Raw genomic sequence first — 21406 nt, forward strand, 5'->3', positions numbered from 1 at the left:
ACCAAAGGCAAAACTTTATGAGATACTTAGGCAGAAAACACCTGCTCCTATTCTAGTTATTAGTTTAACAAAAAAGGCTTTTTAAGTATTCCTTAAAGAGAACCCGAGGTGGGATTTACTTATGCTAGTGGGGCACAGAGGCTGGTTGTGCCCACTAACACCAGCCTCTGTTGCCCCATGGTGTGCCTCCAAGACCCCCCTGCGCGCCGCTATACCCCCCGCAGTGCTGGCGACACGCAGCGTGTCGCCAGCACAATGTTTACCTCTCGCCTGTCTGTTAGCGCCGCTCCCCCGCCTCCTCCGTATCGGGGCTACCCGTGTCACTTCCCTCCAATCAGCGGGAGGGAAGGGACGCGGGCGGGTAGCGCCAATACGGAGAAGGCGAGGGAGCAGCACTAACGGACAGGCAGAGGGGGGGGGGGGTATATCGGCGCGCAGGGGGGTCTTGGAGGCAGACCATGGGGCAACAGAGGCTGGTGTTAGTGTGCACAACCAGCCTCTGTACCCCACTAACATAAGTAAATCCCACCTCGGGTTCTCTTTAAGTCCCAGAAAACCCACAAACAGTGCACTGAATTTATAATAAAAAGGAGGTGGGGTTCTCAGATGCAGCTAATCCCCGCTCTTTTTTGAAGGTAAACCAGCATATTCACCTCTCAAGTCAGCTTCAGCTCCAGAGGATAACTTATGTGTCTACCGAAATGTTTTTACTTAACCGGTTCCGGACTGCACTAATTGAAATCTATGACCTGTCTGGGGTCTGTTATGCCTGCCAGGGTGCAGATTTCATTTAGTCCTCTGCTACTGCTGTATGTGCCGCTCCCTTCCACTGCAGCCCACTCGCTCTGCCGTCGGTAGGACAGCAGAGAAAAAGTCTGTGGTCCTCAAAGGACATCCGAGGTGAAAATGAAAAGATGAGATAAATGATAGTATCTATCCTCCTTCTCCTAAAAATTAGTTTTTTTAGATATCCCACAGTTTTATTTTATATTTAAATTTAGTTTTTACTGTTTCATTGTCTCTGCTCAATAACACCTTCCTTGAAGTAAGCCAGAGCTCAAATCTATGAACTATTCACTCTTCTTATGTTTTTCCTGCTCACAAAAGCCATTTACTGACAGGAAAGTGTTTATGGCTGCAATTACTCATCAGTAAGGGTTATGCTATATCTGACCCCGTCCTGACCCGGACAGAAACTGTTACTTGCACACCTGATTTTTATCTTTTTCAGGCATAGAAAGAAAGAAAGAAAGGAGCACAGCATAGCCATTTGTGTGCTTGGCACTGTACATATACATATCTATCTCATCATGTCACACGTCACCTCGGCTAAGGACCAGAGACTTTTTGATTAAGAAACGGGGCTCAACAACGTCACTCCGCATGGACCCATTGTTTCTAGCCGTTCATGCCAGTCTCCCGTCGCTTCTGCCCATTCACCTTGCTGCTTGTATGAAAGTAGAGTTCCGTGAGCCGGTCAGGAGCAGATTTCATTAACTCCTGACCCTGTGATCACTGTGAGCCAATCACAGTGATCACAAGGCCTGGAGCCAATGAAATCGGGTTCTGACTGACTTACGGAGCTCTGTTGTCATACCAACAACAGAGCGAGCGGGCTGCAGCGATGGGAGAGCAGTGCAAACGGCAGGAGCGGGCAGCGCGGTAATAGAAATCTACTCCCTGGCAGGGATAACAAACATGCCGTAGATTTCAATCACCAAGGTACGGTTCATTTAAATATGCTTTATTTACCCTATGCAGGTAGGGAAGAAAGTGAAAGTGATGAGAAGCTGCCAATAAAAAATAAAATGTAAACAATTATAATATTAAACACTTCAGATTCTAATGGCAATCACAATATACTATGATATATGAAATATAAACAGCATATAGAAGCTCAGAGGTGGAGAGAGGACTATTTTCATTGGTCAGGCGGGCTTTGCACTGCAGTACAATATGCCAGACCACATTACCCAGCATCCCTACATCTTAGTAGTGACAAGGTGCCAACATGAGGAGGCGGGGCTTATAGACCACAGGAAGTCGTTGTGAGCAATTGTGAAGTTGTACACTAATGATATAATCTTGATTGTAAAATGTTACCAAATGTATGCAGTAAAAGGGTAAACTGAGTGAATATACTTATGATGCCCATACAAGGTACAATAAAAACGTTTGATTTTCCCGTTTATTCGACCAAAACGATCAAATCAAGTGAAAGTCACAAAGAACACAAATGATTATCCCATTTTTTTGATAAAAATCTGATCGGACATGTTGGAAAAATCTTTATATTCGATCTAACGGAATAATCAAACAAAATTATTGACTCGAAAAAAATGAAAACATTGTACCATGTATGGGCACCATTAGAGTGGGTAGTTTGGGTAGTCCCTCGTATTACATACTGTAGAAGTGGTGAGATAATAAAATACAGATTGTATCATTAGTGAGGACCTTTAGACCTCAATCTGCTATGAGGAAACTAGCCAGGCAGTGGTGGACTTCAATCTACACGGAGAGGTGCACAGCTATAGGTTAGATTTAGTTGGGCTTTAAATACCTCAAATCTTTTTTTCTAATAAGCCAATTTCTCCTTTGGCAAAAGTTTCTTGTATATCTTAATAAATGTTAAAGCAGCCGGGACAACCATAATATTCCAGGAAAAACAACACACATATAAGTAGATGAACGCTTGTTCTACTTACATAACATATATAATGTACTGTCCACATTTTGATTTCAGTGAATCTTATATAGTAAATAAAGAGAAAATTGTTCCTGGCATTTTACATCCTGTTGTCGTTTCTTTTTTTTTTTCCTCCTAGAAACTGCACTGTCATATCTAGCTTGCTTTGTAAATACATGAGAGCACCGCATTGATCATATTTCAACAGCTTCTCCCTTCTCAGCCTTGTGTCCCACTGAACTGCCCTCAGCCAATCAGTGAGGAGCAGTAATGTGGAAGGGTTGTTGACAAGCTTCTTTCTTCCTGGCAATGTACCAAATAGAGCTAGGATTCCTGAGATAAGATTTATTAGAGCAGAAACATTTATGATTATATTGGAATGCTTGCAATGCAGGGTCAGGTTGTAGACTGCATAACAAATACAGAGCGGTGGGTAAATGGAATTTGTTTTTAGGGCTGACAATCCGGCTTTGAAAGCAAAAAAAACGGGGGTACAACTTGCACTTTTAATGGTTTAATGCTTTTGCTATCATAATTAATACTGTCTATATAATTTTTGTGCCACACCAAGATAAATGTACTGTACTTTATGACGTATGGTTTACTAATGCACTAAGCGCACACAGTATAAAACCACATTAGTTTACCATCCAATTAAAGAGAAACTGAAGTGAAAATAAACTTAGGATATAATGATTTGTATGTGTAGTACAGCTAAGAAATAAAACATTAGCAACAGAGATATGAGTCTAATTATTGTTTCCAGTACAGGAAGAGTTAAGAAACTCCAGTTGTTATCTATGCAAAAGAGCCACTGATCTCTATGACTTTCAAAGTTGCAGAAAGCTCTGTCTTCTGAAGATTATTATCATAAGTGTCAGTCACTGTATTTTGTTTTTTATGTAGAGGAAAGTTCAAAAGGTCATTGGCCTGCTCTGTGAAATCATTTAGAATGCTGAGTGTAGTGTGGAAACCGCAAATATTAAGGAATTATGCAATGTTATGAAAAATAAACTAACTGAAAATAAAAAATATGAGACTATTTTCTTTACTACTAATGTTCTATTAATTACCCGTACTACACAACCAATTCATTATATCATATTTTTTTCTTTTTCGCTTCAGTGTCACTTTAAATGATCAAAATAAAGGACACATGGCTTGTAGCTGGTACAAAATCCCTCAGTTAGAATGTTAACCAAACTGTTTTGTCATATGCCCAAAAAGATGAGTCTTTTCATCTTGTTTTAGATACCTATAGTATCATGCCTCCTATAGTATCATGCCTCCTATAGTATCATGCCTCCTATAGTATCATGCCTCCCAACGTTTTGTGATAGTAAAAAGGAAAACCTTTAAGACACGCCCTGCCACATCTCTAACCACACCCCCACCGCACCCCTAGTCATGGATACTACAAAGAATTCATACGCAAAAGATGCAGTAATATAATTCCAACTAAACTGATCCATTCTATCATCATTAGTTTTCCTTCATAATAACATTTGAAAATTAGAAATATCTTAATTTAAAAGATGGGGATAAAGGTTAAATTATTGGCTGCTACTTATTTTATTCAATTAAGTGTGTAACAATTAAACACATTTTTCAGTAGAAAAATACATATATTTACATAGATCTGTACATCAGTCCTGAAAAGAGGGACGAATGAAGAAAAAGGAACTGGAGTTATGTAATACGGGCAGTCGTTTTGGCCTGGATCCTCCGCTATTCGGTCCATAAAAGACCTTCAGTCAGGGCCAGTCGGAGCATGCGCAGTACAGTTGCGTGCTCCCCCCATTGCACTCCCTTCACGGGGAGCGTTCTGTACTGGCACAGTTGTAATAGTGGCTGAATAGCGATGTATACAAATACCACAGAAAGGCGGCAAGGGGCCAATCAGCCTGAAGATGGTTTATAAGGAGGTATCATTTTTTTTATATCCCTTGTCTGAGGCTTCCTTTACTAAACCAGTCCCCAGTTACTTTCTGCAGTGTAATGGGAGCTAGTCTAATTGAGGAGACCCAGCGGGAAACCTCATAGACCAACGGCTGCTCTGTGCAATTTGGTTGCGACCACTAATCTGTAAGAAATAGGGGACCTTGTGAGAAACACTAGCCACACCACTAACTGAATAGGTTTAGTAAAGCCATACCTGAAGACCAGCAGCCGAAGGTCCTTGCGAGCAATTTTAGAGTTTATTCAATGGAGAGTGTTTCCTGTTGAGTCCCCTATTTCATACATAATTATTATATGTAATGTTAGCATTTTATTTTTTTTGTCCTATTTGTTTTACATGTAGAATCTTTTATGCAGATACAAACACACCCTGCCACTAAATGCCACAGATGCAGGACAGCATTTGTACTTAAAGCAAACCTCTAAGATCAAAACACCCACGAAATAAACATATTACTCTGTTTCGCATGAGTTATCCGGACTCCATCCATGCTCTTGTCGCTGCTCTCAGACATTTTTTTATCCAGAAAATTACATTTAAAAAGTTTCATGGAAGCATCCAAAATGGCCACGACGCCAGAACTACTTCCTGGGCATTGCAGTGTGCACTCATAGACGACACAGCTCACAGGCGGGAGTGCGGCTGCAGGAGGCGGAGAGTGGGAGTGGTTTTGGCTGCAATAGGCATGCACTAGGCATCTGCATTGCAGCTGAGGCCTCCCCGTCCTGTTTAATCGGTGACAAGCCGTCGACAAGGAACTTTGCTGTCGTTATAGCGGCAACCGGGGGCAGCTACCGAAGGGATTTATTTACATCAACAAAAAATGGCTAGCCTCTCACTGACCCATCTCTAAGGGCCTGTTTCCACTACATGCGGTGCAATGCAATCCGGCACTTAAAGAGAAACTGCAGTCAAATTAACATATTGAATAAAATTGCTTATTTTTTTTACAATATTTATAAATTATTTAGTCAGTGTTTGTCCATCGTAAAAACTTTCCTCTCCTTGATTTACTTTTATTATCACAGGTGGGAACATCTTTAGTACTGGAAGGTAATCTCTGAGGAATGTTCAATTACTGAGCGTTCTAAAGCCAGTAGAAAAGATCCCTGGTCTCCCAGAATGCTCGGAGGGGGGGGGGGATTCCATATAATAATTAGCCTAGGCTAAGCCTCAGGGCGAGGGCAAGGCTACATACCGATGTACAGCAATACATACAGCAGTATATAGCTATAGGATGTGTTTCTGATTCTGGAACTAGGATATTTAATGTAAAAGTGGGAACCCTGAATAATTTACAGCATTTCCAGAAGCAAAGGGGAAAAAAGACGTTTCACCTTAAGTTCATATGCCAAACCTAAAACGGGGTTCATTAATGATGACAGCACAAGCTAAACAGGAAACAAACTCCAAAACAACAACTTTGTAAAACTTTGGCAGGAAGACTTTTTTCTCTTTTCGTGGTGCTCTTTCCATCTAGTGCCCCCGACAGTCATCTTCAAACCAGACAAGAAAGTTTGTAGTCCAAGTAATGCTGTTTTGTCCTTAGTCTGCTGAAAAACATAATATTGCAAATGGCGCTTGCTGAATTATGAAATGTCAGTCAGGGCCGGATTCCTGGAAAGGCCACACAGGCCCGGGCCGTGGGCGGCAGCTGGATGAGGGGCGGCTGGACATGGAGGAGGGGTTACTGGAAATGGAATACAGAGGTTGCAAATAAGGAGCAACAGATAGAAAACGGGAGCTGCAACCCAAGGAATTTGTATATAATAAAAGGGGGCTGCTGTACATGAATGTTAGACATGGAAGAGGGGTCTGCACAGGGAATAGGAGAGGGGTGCTGTACAAGAATGTTAGACATGGAAGAGGGGTCTGCACAGGGAATAGGAAAGGGGTGCTGTACATGGAATGGGAGCTGCAAGAAAGCTGGCCTAGGGAAACAAAAAGTATAAATCCAGCCTTGGTCAAAGTATATTCCTATAATATTAATATGAATAAATACTGTTCAATGATCTCGACCCAGCGCAATGTACACTTGTAAAGTTTATGAAGCAGTGAAAAGCCGTTGATGTAGCTTGTGCGACGGACGGGACAGTTAGTCCGAGCAGTTGGCGTTTTTGTCAGGGGCATTCCGTAATGGTGATTTTCTGTACCGCTTCACACAGTTTCTCTGACTCAGCATCATCTTTGCTGGTTTCTGAGTTCTCTAATGTGATGTAACATCCTGAATCTCGCGGACAGTCATCGAGGTCGGTTTTGCTGGTGGGCGTGCCGGGGCTGAGCGTCACGGACGCCACTTCATTTTCAGGCTCTTGAGCACCTGTCAAAACACAGACATTGTTTAGCTGCCGGGTGATCTTAAAGCAGAAATAAGGACGACATTGGAGCAGAAAACTGTTGTCTAGGTAGACTGGATATAAATAGAGGTCAGTATAGAACTAAAAACAAGTATCAAAAATTGCTTTTGTGCAATTTTATATTGGATTGCGCCACACCTAAAGCCTTGTACACATGCTAGATAATCCTTGTCCAAGATGATTGTTCTGCACTGTCTTGGCCAAGAAGAGGAGTGTACAGTTGCCCCACACAATCATGGTTTGCCTTGCCAGATTGCTAGAGGACCGATGATCAAATTCAAAGTCTACTTTGTCTAGTAGTCAGTCTACTGGTCTCAAATGCACGCCGCAATGCATGCCAGCTATATCCACGGACTACATCTCCCAGGGTGCATTGCGGCAGGCACGATTTCGAGAGACTCCGCTGGCAGCTACAAAATGCAGCAGATGACGTCGGTCCATTGAGAAGATGGCGGAGCCCATACGAACGGGAGGCCAGTGGAGCAGCACCCCGTAGGTAAGCAGTGACGCTCACCACGACCCCCACTTCCCCAATGGCACGTTCTGTCACAAATCTCTCTTACAGGGGGTTTCCTTTAAAGAAAATAATAATGCCAGGTGCACAGTTCCCTTTAAGAGGCAGAGAATCAGCAGGACAACAGGCGATCAGCACAGCATTAAAGGAAATCAATTTGATGGCCTCCTATCTCTGTCACTTCAAGGTCACTTTAAAAAGGAACTGTAGTGAACATGACATAATGAATACAATTGCTTATTGTTTACAATACTCATTTACAGATTATTTAGTCAGTGTTTGCCCATTGTAAGATCTTTCCTATCCCTGATTTACATTCTGGAATTTATCACATGTGATGACATATTTAGTTCTGCCAGGTGATCTGTGCGGAATGTTCATTTACTGAGAGTTCTATGCACAGAAGGAGATACAGCTTATGTGACAGTTGAAAAAAGCTGTTATTACCCACAATGCAATGAGGTTCACAGGCAGCAAACTGTCAGGACCATGGTCATGACATCACACTGTGGGAGGTGTTTCATCACAATATCAGCCATACAAACCCCCTAATGATCTATTTGAGAAGAAGTAAAGAAGGGGGTATCAGCTACTGATTGGGATGAAGTTCAATACTTGGTTAAAGTTCCTCTTATTAGGAAGGCATAAGCAGTTTTGTTTATTTGTCTTTATGTGATAAGAATGTTTAGAAGGTGAAATGGAAATATACAACCAAATTAAAAATAAAAAAACCATATGCTTCTGCTTTCTCCAATCAGTAAGATCAGGACAGGCACAAGTCATGCATGGAGGGACACTTACATTCCGTGTCTTGTAGGTTCTCTATGGCGTTCAGAAGCCTCAGCCTTTCCTCTGGGTCGGTGATATTCAGCTCACAGAGGTGACTGTCCTTTATGTCCTTCAGGTCTTCCAGTGTCTCATATCCATTCAGCAGCAGGCTGGACATGTACTCCTGCAGAATATGGCAGCAGGAAAATATGTCATCCATCAAGACACTGACTAGTGACCAGTGACACCGAGCAGCATGATAATGTAAGGTGCTCAGGCTGCTCTCAGCACCACGGGAAACACGAAGGAACAATTCTGATTGGTTGCTGCATATCATTTACATATTTAAGTTTAGGCATTTATAAATCAATATTTCTGAGTTCTGATATCTAGTCAACAAAAATGGTGCTTCTTTATTATACTGTATGTAAATTGACCCATAAACATGTTTGTGAATTTTCATTGTTAAAAACTTCCTTTTATATTTCAGTTCTCCAGCCAACTAGGATTTGCTCGACAAGCCAAATAGTTAAAACTAGGCTTCCTTACGCTAGGTACACACCATACAATGTTATAGTAGATTTTCTGTTAGATTTACTTGCCACATAGATTTTTTCCCAACATGTTGGAAAAAATCTAGCTGGCAGGTAAATCTAACAGAAAATTGTATGGTGTGTACCTAGCATGGCATCAATCCATCAAAGGCTGCTAGGTACACACCATACAATTGGCATTATGCTGGGTACACACGTTTCGTTTTTCCGCTCCATAGATGCGTTTGATAAATTCTGTCATGTCCAATATTACTCTTGATCGTTTTACCGCTCGATTTCTCATAGAAGTGAATGGAAAAAAGAAAAATGAGCGGAAGATAAGAGTATCGAGCAGAGAATCGAGTGGAAAAACGATCAAGCGGAGAATCGAGTGGAAAAAACGTATAGTGTGTATCCAGCATTAGAGTCACAATTTCTGTCTGCAGTAAGGATGGCGCTGCCTAGGAGAACTGATGGAGAAGCATGTGATCAGTCTGAACAGCTGATAGATTTGATTAGTTCTGATTTGCTGTGATGATTTCCTGATTTAACACATGATCATGACCAGCAAATCAGAGCCTTACAAATCTATCAGCTGATAGATTTGGTTCACCAGGAGCTTGCTGGGTAATCTGTAACTCTGATCAAACTAATCACATGCTTATCCATGAGCAAGGATGGGCTCAAATTCGAATTTGGGTGAATCCGTCCGTCGGCGCCTCCTACGATGCGGTCCAGGTGTGTCACGTGATTACAAACACTCCCTCCTTCAACCCAGAAGGAGGAAGTGTTTGTAATCACCTGACCGCCACGCAAAATAGTGAATTGCATATGGACCAATGCTTGTTATTCAATTCACTTTTTCTCTACGTTTTTTTCCTAGGAGATAATTTTCATCTTATGTTTTAAATAACTTTTCAGCATTCTCCAAATGAAAAAATACCAAAAAGTACTGAAATTATTATAAACATTTTCTTTCTTTCTGGTGGCTTATCATTATTTATATAGACAAGTAACTACTTCTTCTGTAACGCTGTACAAAACAAATACTGTAGAGGGGAACATAGATACATCAGATACAATCAGGACATCCAGCAATACAAATACAAAACAGATGCGGGGAAAGAAAGAACACAGGGACATAGGGAGGGCTGTGGAGTCGGTGCAAAACTCCAACTCCTCAGTTTATGTAACCACTCAATCCGACTCCAAGTACCCAAAATTGCTCTGGCTCCTCAACTTTGACTCCACAGCCCTTATGAGCTTACTATCTAGACGCTTAAAAGGCATTTTATTGATAGAGTGTGAAAATATGTATCAATAAAAAGACCTAAAAGAAAAAGTGAACTGAATTGGGCCCGCCGTCAGCTATGAAAATGACGAAAGTACTAGCTTCACTCAGTTCCCAAAGCCTTAAAGAGAGTCTGAAGCGAGAATAGATCTCGCTTCAGACCTCATATATAGCAGGGGCACTTGTGCCCCTGCTAAAACGCCGCCATCCCGCGGCTTAACGGGGGTCCCTGTCCCCCCAAATCCCCTCCGTAATGCGGGGGAGCGCTTCCGCATTGAGGCAGGGCTAGCCGCCGCAGCCCTGCCCCACGCGCGTCTGTCAGGCGCGTATCTCCGCCTCTCCCCCGCCCCTCTCAAGTCTTCCTTCACTGAGAGGGGCGGGGGAGAGGCGGCGATGCGCGTCTGATAGACGCGACTGGAGGCAGGACTGCAGCCGTTAGCCCTGCCTCTAGGAAGGGCTAATCTACGACCAACCTAGCGACCAACTTTTGCGGGGGGTGGGTTGGGGGTGAAGGGACCCTCGTGCAGCCGCGGGATAGCGGCGTTTTAGCAGGGGCACACGTGCCCCTGCTATATATGAGAGCTGAAGCGAGATTTAGTCTCGCTTCAGTGTCTCTTTAACTCCCTTTAAAAATCAGAAATCACAAAACTTTTCTTTGTGACCTCCCTGATTATGTCGCTATCCAACAATGCCCCCCTTACCTGTAGATTGAAGCGCTCCAGAAGTTCCTGCAGAGTCTTTGGCCTCGGTCGCTTACTTCTCCTCCTCACTATTTTTCGTGTGACCGGAGCTTCCTCCTCGGAAATGACATCAACGTATATAAACTTGAAGTTGCCCACTTTATTATTCAGCATGCCAGTCCAAATGCCCATGGGTGTTTTACAGATTATGTCGATCATGTCTCCTTTCTGGAAGACATAGCAAGAAACTGACTTTTTCTGAAGCTTTAAAGGAAACCAGAGACGCTATAAAATAAATATTTGATACTTACCCGGGGCTTCCTCCAGCCCCATAAGCCCCGCTGAGTTCCTCGCCGTCCTCCCGAGTGCCTCCATTCAGCCGCAATCAACCCCAGTAACTGGCTAATTTGCGCCAGAAGACCCCGACTGATGCAACTTAGCCAGTTACCGGGGCTAATTGCGGCTGAACGGAGGCACTCGGGAGGACGAGGGACTCCGCTGTGCTTATGGAGCTGGAGGAAGCCCCGGGTATGTATCAAATCTTTTTTTTATAGCGTCTCTGGTACACTTTAAGGTATGTTGAATGATTTCGTAATAAGCGGCCAGCACAGTGTTTTACCTTGATTTTTAGGGAATCGGTGTCATATGGACTGGGGGTGAAGTCGGTATGGACTCTCGCGCGGCCACAGAAGGGTCCAGTATAAGGGACGTCGTCATCAAGTCTGAAGCTATCTCTGTTGCTGGTTCCATCAGAGCAGCTGGTCACACCGCCTATAAATACAGTTTTCTTAATGTATCATTTGCATCAGTGGAATTTACCAGTTTCACTTCACACATACCAGCTGATTAACCCTTTAGCAGCCAATTTATTTAGAGGCTTGCAAGTGCTCCAGGCCAATTTATTTTAGCACTTTTTTTGTTTAACTTTTTATTTGTTACATTGGCTTTGCTACTAAATAGTACTGCTGTAATGTGTATTTATGGCCACTTGTCACTAGGGGGCAGTGTGAGAAGATAACAACAACAACAACAAATAACATTTGTAGAGCGCTTTTCTCCCATAGGACTCAAAGCGCATAAGCATGGCTCAGACCATCGTGGTACAGAGGAAGAATTTTATAAGTCCGGAAAAGCCAGGCTAAACAGGTGGCTTTTCAGTCTGGATTTGAATAGCTCCAGGGATGGTGCTGTCTTTACTGGGTGTGGCAGGGAGTTCCAAAGAGTAGGGGCAGCATGACAGAAGGCTCTATCTCCAGATTTTTTGAGGTGCACTCTGGGAGTGACCAAGTTTATAGAACTTGCAGATCTGAGGTTGTGAGAGGTGTGGTGCAGCTTCAGCAAGTCCTTCATGTATCCAGGGCCCAGATTGTGAAGGGATTTGAATGTCAGCAGTCCAATCTTGAAGAGTATTCTACATTCTACTGGTAGCCAGTGCAGTGAGCGAAGGATCGGTGTAATGTGACAGTGGCGAGGCTGGTTTGTTAGCAATCTGGCAGCAGCATTGTGCACTAATTGCAGGCGACGCAGGTCCTTTTTGGGGAGGCCAGCATAAAGGGCATTGCAGTAGTCCAGCCGTGATGTGATGAAGGCGTGGACTAGGGTTGGAAGATCCTCTGGGGGAATCAGATGTTTAATCTTTGCAATGTTCTTCAGATGAAAGTAGGAAGATTTAACTACAGATGAAATTTGGTTACTGAAACTCAAATCCCCATCGATTAGCACACCAAGGCTGCGCACAAGGTTGGAGCTGTTTATGTCTGAATTCCCAATCCTGATTGGTGTTGCTTTAGGATAGAGCTGTTTTGATGGCGAGCACTGGCTTTGGACAAAGAGGACCTCAGTTAACAAGAACCTCTGCTTTCAGTTTCTATATTTTCTGCACAGTAGAGAGAGATCAAGCATGCCAAGAATTTACAGCACAAGGAGTTCTGCTGACTGAGGTCAAAAGCACTGCACTATCTCAAACAAGATAATTCTATTGAAGCTGCTGATGAGTAAAGGGAAAACTGTTTGAAACAGAAACAGTCTGTAATGGGGCATACTCACATTCAAATTTGATTGGCCAACGATTAATCAACTTTACTACCTCCCTGTAGTATAAGAGCTTACCTAAATAATCTGTGTATAGTATTCAAAATCTGTTGAAAGTGCAAAAATTGTCCAGTCAAAATAGGATGTGTGTACACATGTTCTGCCCTCTCATTGGTTACTTGCAATCATGTGATTTATTTCGGAAATTTGCCTTTACTGCCCATTAAAAGCCAGAGCACTTCCAAATTTATATTTCAGAACTAATTAGTACTAAGGAATTTAAATTTTTATTGCAAAGTGAGTAGATATTATATCATTAAGATGCTAACAATCACAACATGAAGAAAATAACTAATGGACACTTGCTTTCTCTGAAGTCACTACCTGCCTTGTATGAGATTTATGAACTTTTAGATAGCTCGGACTGAGGGCTGGTGCATACCTTGGGCTTGATTCACTAAACCGTTATAACTCAAATATCACACCTTATCAAAGATAACACGCCTTATCAGAGTATCATAGTGAGTGCTACAAACTTATGCCTGCCAATTGGCAATAGCACTCGTCCTGCCCTGAGCCCCTGCGGGTTTGTAGCTCTCGCTATGCTACTCTGATAAGGCATGTTAACTTTGATAAGGTGTGATATCTTTGATAAGGTGTGATATTCGAGTTATCATGGTTTAGTGAATCAAGCCCCTATAGCGCTTCTAAGCACTTTTTAAAACGCTAGCGCTTTCAAAAGTACTTCGCTAATGTTTCTCTATGGGAAGAATCACACCAGAGCGATGTGATTTTTCCCAAAACGAAAACATGGGTCCTGCAGCATTTCTGAGGCGATTCAGCCTCAATGTTAAGTATAGGAAAGTTGAAAATCACTCTGAAAAGCGCTAGAACAGATTTTCCAAGCGTTTTTGTATTCAAACCAATACACCTGCTGCTCGACTGTACTTTAAAAAAATGCTACACAAAAATGCTCCAGAAATCACTAGGTATAAATACAAAATCACTAGGTATAAAAGAAAATAGAAAAATCACTTGTAAAAGCGCTGAGCGTTTGCCATTACGCTGGCGCTTTTAGGTGTGCACCAGCCCAGATTCATGTTTTTATTAAAGTGACAACTGCCATTTTTACAAAACCAACTGCTATTATCAAAGGTATTTTTTATGCATTTATTAGAACAATATTTGTAATTAATTGTGCCTATAAAATTAATTATGGATATAAAAAGAGCTTTGCTGGTTTGATATATATTTGACTTATGATGTGCGGCAGGAAAACTGAGTTATAGAAATCTGGGGAACAGTTCATACGCTTTAAATGGGAACCTGAAGCAAGGGGGATATGGAGGCTGCCATATTTATTTCCTTTTGAAGTGAACTTGAACTCAGAACTTCAGCTCTAAAAGATTTACAACTGCATAATAACCTTCATAATAAAAACATTTCTATGTTACAGCTGATACAAATCCTGCAATAAATCTGTAGAGTCTACTTCCTGCTTTCATGGAAGCGGACATATTGTTAACATTCTGTGCTTGCAAATGAGCTCTCTGCCATGGCAATCAGCTGACACAGCTGAGGGATCAAATTACAACTTGTGCTTGATCACAGATGAGGGGGAATTACACAGGTTAAACTCTCTAAATACATACAGGGTGCATTTTTATGTTTTCCTGTCCAGTTCAAGAGGTCCACTTTAAACAATACTAGTTGCTGATCTTTTGGCTGCAGTAGTGTCTGAATCACACCAGAAGCAAGCATGCAGCTAATCTTCACCTGATCTGCATGCTTGTTCGGGGTCTGTGGCTAAAGGTATTAGAGGCAGAGGATAAGCAGGACAGCCAGGCAATTTGTATTGTTTAAAGTGGAATGAAACCCAGCATTTCCTCTTTGCTCTAAAAAAATTATTTACATATTATATACTACCACCATTTTTTTTTACTAGATCAGAATTCAATTAGTTAAACACAGGGCTTGAAAGTTCAGTGCATAGAAAGCAGGACGCATCCGAAGTGCAGATAATGTTATCTTGTGTTTACTTAATTGTATCAAGTGAGGAATGTGACACATTCTCTGACTGCAGAAGCTTCTAAACACAGACAGACACTGAAAGCATTTCTGCCTTCAATACAACATGAATAAAACCAGTTCTGAATAAAATGCAAAGGCAGCTCACAAAGCAAAAAACTGTACTTTTGGGAACTTGTAATTTCTAAATGAATAATAATACTTATGCACAAATGCAAATATGATAACCGTATGGCATATAAAAAATGGGAAAACATGTTTTTATTGAATATTATGTCAGGTTTTATACCGCCTGAAATAAATATGTCAGCCTCTGTAATAATACAAGTAGGGATTGTATGAAGAGGACCTGTGGATACTCACTGGATGAGCTCTGACCACTGTTCAAGCTATAAAGACTCTCCACAGACTCGCTGGCTTGCAGTGTTCCTCTCTCTGTGTTGGGCCCTCCCGCGGGGTCGCTGTCTCGTGTAGAAAAATGACCATCCCCGTCTTCAGCCTAAAGAGGAAAAAAAAATTATCTCTGAATAAAAGAGGGTAATAAAGCACCAGTTTATCATGTGATTTATATGTGAAGCCATTACAGAATTCATCCTTGATGGGCGCTATAAACTTTATACGTACGGAGGAGGGTAATAATTGGTCAGAAACAATAAGAAAAGAAGGAGTATTTGAGTTGGGCTCATGCGGAGCAGAAGAACCAGGAACTTTATGACTCACTGGATCATAGATCACTGACATAAAAGGGGCACTCCGTTTATGCCGGGGTTGTGTTCTAGAAACGCTACATCCAAATCTCCCCATTATTCAAACAATCCTTTCTGCTGAAAACAATATTAACTTTTAAGGTGGACCTGAACTCAGTACTTCCTTTCTGCTCTAAAAGATAAGCAACAACATAATTACCTTTAAAGAAAAAACATTGCTTTGTTACAGCTTACCGAACTCCTGCAAAAAAATTGCAGTGTGTCTACTTTCTGCTTTCATGAAAAAAACCGAAGGGTTAACATCCTAGCTGTGTCTGCCGAGTCTGCGCTGTGCTGACACAGCTGAGAGAACAAATTGCACTTGTTGTGATTACTTGAAAATGAGAGAGAATAATTATTATCATTGATTTTAAAAGCACCAACATATTTCGAATTAGAGAAGTAACACACAGGGTGCATTTTTCTCTCTGTTTTCCTTAGGCCTGGTTCACATCGGGTGTGTTCAGAAACGTATTTAACTGCATGATAAAAAACACAGGCGTTGATGTACGTTCCATAACATGTTTCAGTGCGTTGCGGTGCTCATTTTTAAGAGGACCCATGCATTTTACGTGTGCTTAAACGCGCTTGAAAACGTTTTATTTTCAGCATATTTTGCTTATATGAAGTAGCAGTTGTCAATAAAGATTTTTTTTTTCATTTGTTGTTGTTTTTTAGAATTAGTGGTAAAAATCGCATCTCCAAAGCGCATTGCTATGCTCTTCCATGCGCTAAAAAAGCACACCCATTCACTTGCATTCCTGCATCATACAACATGCATGCAACACTACATTTCTCAAACGGACATAAACAAAGCGCATAGATGTGAACGTGGTAAATTAGAAGCAATGTAACAAGCTGTAACTAGCAAAGCACACAGCGCTGTGAGAAGTGTACAGCGATGTCCCTAGTGTGAATGAGGCCTAATGTCCTGTGCAAGAGTTCAATGATTCAATGGCTGCATTCCGTAACTACATTCCACAGGTACAAATAATGGTGTATATGTGTTTGCAACCACCCTATTGACTGCATATACTGGAATATGAGCCAAGCTCACACATACGTTGACCCCGATGTTTGGGAGGCAGGGTTTCTTGACGCACGAATTGTGCCGCATAATGCCTGAATTTGGTGTCACTATAGCCACAAAACCATTCGGCTCATCCTGCACCAAAGTGACCGGGTGAATCGAATATTTGACCCTCTTGAGTTGTAATTTTTAAATGACTCATGTATAAGCCTATCCAGCAGTTAGCGGGGGATATAGAGAAAAACAGAGGAGGTTGTTTTATTTCTGTATTATGCAGTGCTTAGCAGCTTTCTAGTGTCCCCAGAAGTGTTTTACATGATTTGCATGTTCACTCACTTCATGGTGTGAAGATGTTCTTAATGTTGGGAAAAAGTAGGTGTCAAGGCAGTGTTGAGATGGGAGGAGGTTAGGATTAGGATGTTCGATTTAAAGAAAAACTTTACCAAAAGATAGTAGTGTGTGTGTGTGTGTGTGGGGGGGGGGGGGGGGGGGACATAACCAATACACAGAAAAATGGGAAGTTAAAAATAGAAGATAGATTAAAAAATGATTGATATTCGCTGTGTTGTAAGTCGTTATTTGATCCACCATGAGTCTGCAGTCATCATCTTTACTGCTGGCACAGAAGGGGGAAAAAAAGACAGCACCAATTGCCATTATCTAAAAACACTCCCACAAACAATGTGAATATACAGTGTACATGTATTCTTTATATATTATGTATCCTATATAATAATCTACAAGTGTCCCTGCGTCCCCTGTCCCCGTGCGTTGGCTCTACTGCGCATGTGCAGCACGGACAGCCATTGGGAAAGGGGGAGGACGGAGCCAGGGGGCCGGGCAGGGCGTGTGTGCGCGTGGCAGGTGCGCGCGTGGGCGAGCATGCACGCTGACATGCGATGGTGACAGACCTAGAGCCCGTTTTTAAACGGGCTTAGGTCAACTAGTGTATATATCATTTTAGTACCAAAACATATTATTACTGTACTGTAAACAGCAAATCACTTTTCGAACAATATTTCACAAGCAGTAATGTATTTACCTCAGATAGAGCCTTAATGTATTTTTTCCCCATCTTTTTCCTCATAGTCAGAGATATGGCCTTCATTTTTTTAGTTAGACTTCCAGCATTATTTGATGTCTTGTCGCCGTCTGCGGGTCCTTCAAACAGGCTGTCACTCTCGCCCATCTGTTTATATAAAGAATTCAGGTTATGAGGGTGAGACCAGGGCACACCACGGCAAGATCAGCAAGAATCCTCGCTTACACGGAACACTGAAGTCATAGAAATACTGAGGGTAAAGCTAAAATGAGAGTGAAAGTCAATTCCATTTACTGTGAAGCAAACCTGTCACAAACCTGGGCAAAGACAATGAGATTAACAACAGACAGTTGCCATAGGTTACAGAAAACCAGAACTGATAAAATGTTTGAAGAGGGCCAGAAGGATGTAAAACATGATTAAAATGTTCACTCACTTCATGGTGTGAAGTTGCTGTTAACATTGAGGGAAAATTAGGGTTAGGTGTCAAAATGGTGTGAAGATGGGAGGAGGTAAGGGTTAGGTGTCAGGATGTTGTTGACGTCGTGACTTTAGAATAAGATTAGGGATGAGGATTATGAAGGTATTATTATCGATCAGGTTGTTAGGGATAGACATTAGTAGGGTGTTTATGTTGGGGGGGAGGTTAGGGTTAGACATTAGTAAGGTGTTAGGTGTTAATGTGGGGGGTAGGTTAGGGTAAGGTATGAACAAGGAAAATGGGTAGTTTATTGTAGCACATCTCTTACTAATCCAAACCATGTCTTGTATCTACAGTATGAAGGCCAATACAACTGTCTGTGGTAAGAGCTGAGGGCCAATACAGTTTGGTTGGGTCTGTGGTTAGCTTAGGGTGAAAGGAAAAGCTTGAAGATGAGGTTGTTGGGCAGATTTAGGGAAAAAGTTCTATTGTTTTCGGTATGTTTGTGGGATTAGTGCACCATGTTGGGATGTGGGCCTGAAATGCTCACTTTACCATCCATCCATACCCTCTTTCCCCCCCCCCTTCCAGTGGTGCCTCAGCCTAAGACCCCCCCTTGTTGGTGCCTAACCCCCCCAATAAACCCCCTTTCTGACGCCTAACCCCCCCCCCCCGACGCTTAACCCTAATGTCCCCTTCTGCACAAACCCCCCTTCCCAGTACCTAACCCTTACCCCCCCTCCCCCTAAAAGAACAGCAAAAAACTGCCTGGCGTCCGAATTTCCCCTTTGTCACCCACTTAAGAACAACGAAAACCCTGCAAAAAACGATAACTATCACGAGTTGCCTGGCACATGATTTTCCCTTTTGCCGCCGGCTTGCCAATATTTTCAACTAAAGTCTATGGCGGCACCCAATTTGTCTAGAAGCTGCATGCACCCGATTTGCCTGATACCATCCCCATGATGTATGTGTCTCAGTTATTCTTGCAGAAACATAAAGATTTTCTGCAATTTCCAATCTCAGATTATCTTTCCTATTGATATCAGTGGGCTGAGAAAATGATCTTTATTGATACATCTTTCTTACACCCACTTGGCACCATAGGGTTTCAGAGGACAAAGCGATTCTAGACTCTGTAGGAAAATGGTTTAGCGATTCATATTCCGTTGACGTCAGGTATTTCTCATAGAAGCTAAACTGGCAGGCAGTGGTGATATAAGTCATGTTATGCTCTAGATGAGAATGCCAGGAGCACGTTGTTTATGGCATTGGTTGCAGATTGAGGAGCCAAAGGAATCAGCTTGACCTAGAGATATGGCCAGGGAAGGTTTTGGCTGTAGACAGGACTGGTATTCTTGGATAGGCATCTCAAGTGTCACCTTGCACATATACCAGGTGGCTTGCTTCTCCCGCTCCAGCCTGCGTTCAAACTTTCAAATTCGCACTGTGACAGATAATGTAATACTAAGTAGAGCAGTGGCCCTCAAATTAAGGCCCAAGGGTCGAATGTGACCCCCTGAGGCTTTTTTACTGCCACTACCCCCCCCCCCCCCCCCCCCCCCACACACACACACACAAAATGTATTACTTATAGATGCGGTCAGTTACATCTTTAAATATTGTTGGTCCACATATAGAATAGCAGTGCTGGCTCCACCCATCCACATGGAAGCCAGAAAGCAGTCATTCACTGGTTTCCAATCAAATTCCACATCAGGTGACACTGTTGTCCAATTGGACTGCAGGTTGTCACCTGAGTATGCTTCACTGTCTGGCCCGCAAAGACTTCTACGTCATTTTATGTATACTCCGCGGCCGCCCCCCCAGCAGTCTGAAGTTTGTTGACCCGGCCCTCGACCCAAAATGTTTGGGGACCCCTGGCTTAGAGGTTGTCCTCCAAAGCTAAAGGACCACTGCAGTATTTCCTCCATCGCTTTTCACAGGTGAATTGAAGTGCTGTAACAGAGAACCTGTTTCCTGAAGGTTGCTGCTCCATTATGCTTTAGGGGTGCTCATCAAGTGTTTCTGATGGAACTGCAAATGCTGAGCTTGAAAGGGAACCCATATGGAGGCTGATATATTTATTTTCCTTTTAAACAATGCTCACTTTCTGACGCTCCTGCTCATCCTCTGCCTCAGACCCTAAACAAGCATGGAGATCAGATGTCTCTGATAAAAATCTGACTAGATTTGCTGCATGCTTGTTTCAAGTGTGTGAATCAGACACTACTGATGCCAAAGAGATCATCAGGGCTGCCAGACAACTGGTATTGTTCATCAATGTAAGGTAATAAATATGGCAGCCTCCACATAACTCTCACTTTGGGTTCCTTTTAAAGAGTACACTGAGCTGAGATGATTGTTTCACACTGTTGTGTTTAATCAGCTGCTTTCACGTTGTGTTCACCCAAATGTCACATTTAGGCCCCTGCATAAGGTTACCCTTTTTAACCGGTGCTGAGCGGTGGGTCGGGGCATCGCACTGCAAACACACATTTCAAGTGTAAAACCAGCCTCACAGTGCGGCGTTATTCATTTGATGACTACTTTACAACAACACGGAGGGGAAATAGCATTAATGCCACCCAGGAGTTTGCCTGCAGCAGCGTGAGCCATCCTTTGGCTTCACCCTGTGCCAAAATTTAGCTGCAGTCATTTCAAATGTACGCCTCCCCAGTGTACTAATCTATGCATGTATCTGTACTGCGGACCACATCCACCAAGTTGCATTGATTGTCCATGTGTGATGGATCTCCTCGACATTTTAAAGCTAGTTTAGTTGTTCTTTGAATATATGCAGGGTCCCCCCAAGGGTCAGTGCTAAGTCCAATTCTTTTAAATGTATTTAATAATGATTTAATACAGACAGAATATAGAATAATGTAGCCATCTTCACAACTGATACAAAAGTATGCAGAATTATCAACACAAAGCAGGATACTAACATATTAAAACAGGATCCTGACAATATGGCCATATGAGCAGGCACATGGCAAATGACATTTAATGTTGGTAAATGTAAAGTCGTGCACCTTGGATGAACCAGCAGTAGAGTACCATATAAAATACTGTATATACTCGAATAAAAGTTGATCTCGTGTATAAGTCGACTCCAATATTCAACTCTCTAAAGCTGGAATTTTTTTATTGACTCAAGTATAAGTCTGCCCAGCAAAGTTAATGGCTGCACTTGGGGCTCAGGAGGGGTTAATGACTGCACTGTAAACCGTATTGCAGCCATTAACCCATCCTGTCCCCTAACTGCAGCCAATACCTCCTCCAGGCCCCCAAGTGCTGCAATTATTCACTCCCT

The 21406-nt window shown here is 42.4% G+C and overlaps 1 protein-coding gene across 11 annotated transcripts in view; it reads right to left on the bottom strand.

Annotated features, from left to right (window-relative positions):
• Window positions 1-500: 500 nt before the first annotated feature.
• SAMSN1 (SAM domain, SH3 domain and nuclear localization signals 1) overlaps window positions 501-21406 on the bottom strand; it is a 204674-nt gene continuing 183768 nt past the window's right edge. For all 11 annotated transcript variants that reach the window (XM_068270528.1, XM_068270527.1, XM_068270526.1 and 8 more), the window contains 6 exons: window positions 17670-17816; window positions 15215-15350; window positions 11412-11563; window positions 10814-11020; window positions 8322-8472; window positions 501-6969 (listed from right to left, as the gene is read on the bottom strand). In XM_068270528.1, coding sequence (XP_068126629.1) covers window positions 6770-6969; window positions 8322-8472; window positions 10814-11020; window positions 11412-11563; window positions 15215-15350; window positions 17670-17816 — 993 coding nt within the window. In that variant the 3' untranslated portion in view covers window positions 501-6769. The remainder of the gene's footprint in view (window positions 6970-8321; window positions 8473-10813; window positions 11021-11411; window positions 11564-15214; window positions 15351-17669; window positions 17817-21406) is intronic.

The sequence above is a fragment of the Hyperolius riggenbachi genome, chromosome 2, assembly GCF_040937935.1.
Source record: "Hyperolius riggenbachi isolate aHypRig1 chromosome 2, aHypRig1.pri, whole genome shotgun sequence".
Taxonomy (NCBI): domain Eukaryota; kingdom Metazoa; phylum Chordata; class Amphibia; order Anura; family Hyperoliidae; genus Hyperolius; species Hyperolius riggenbachi.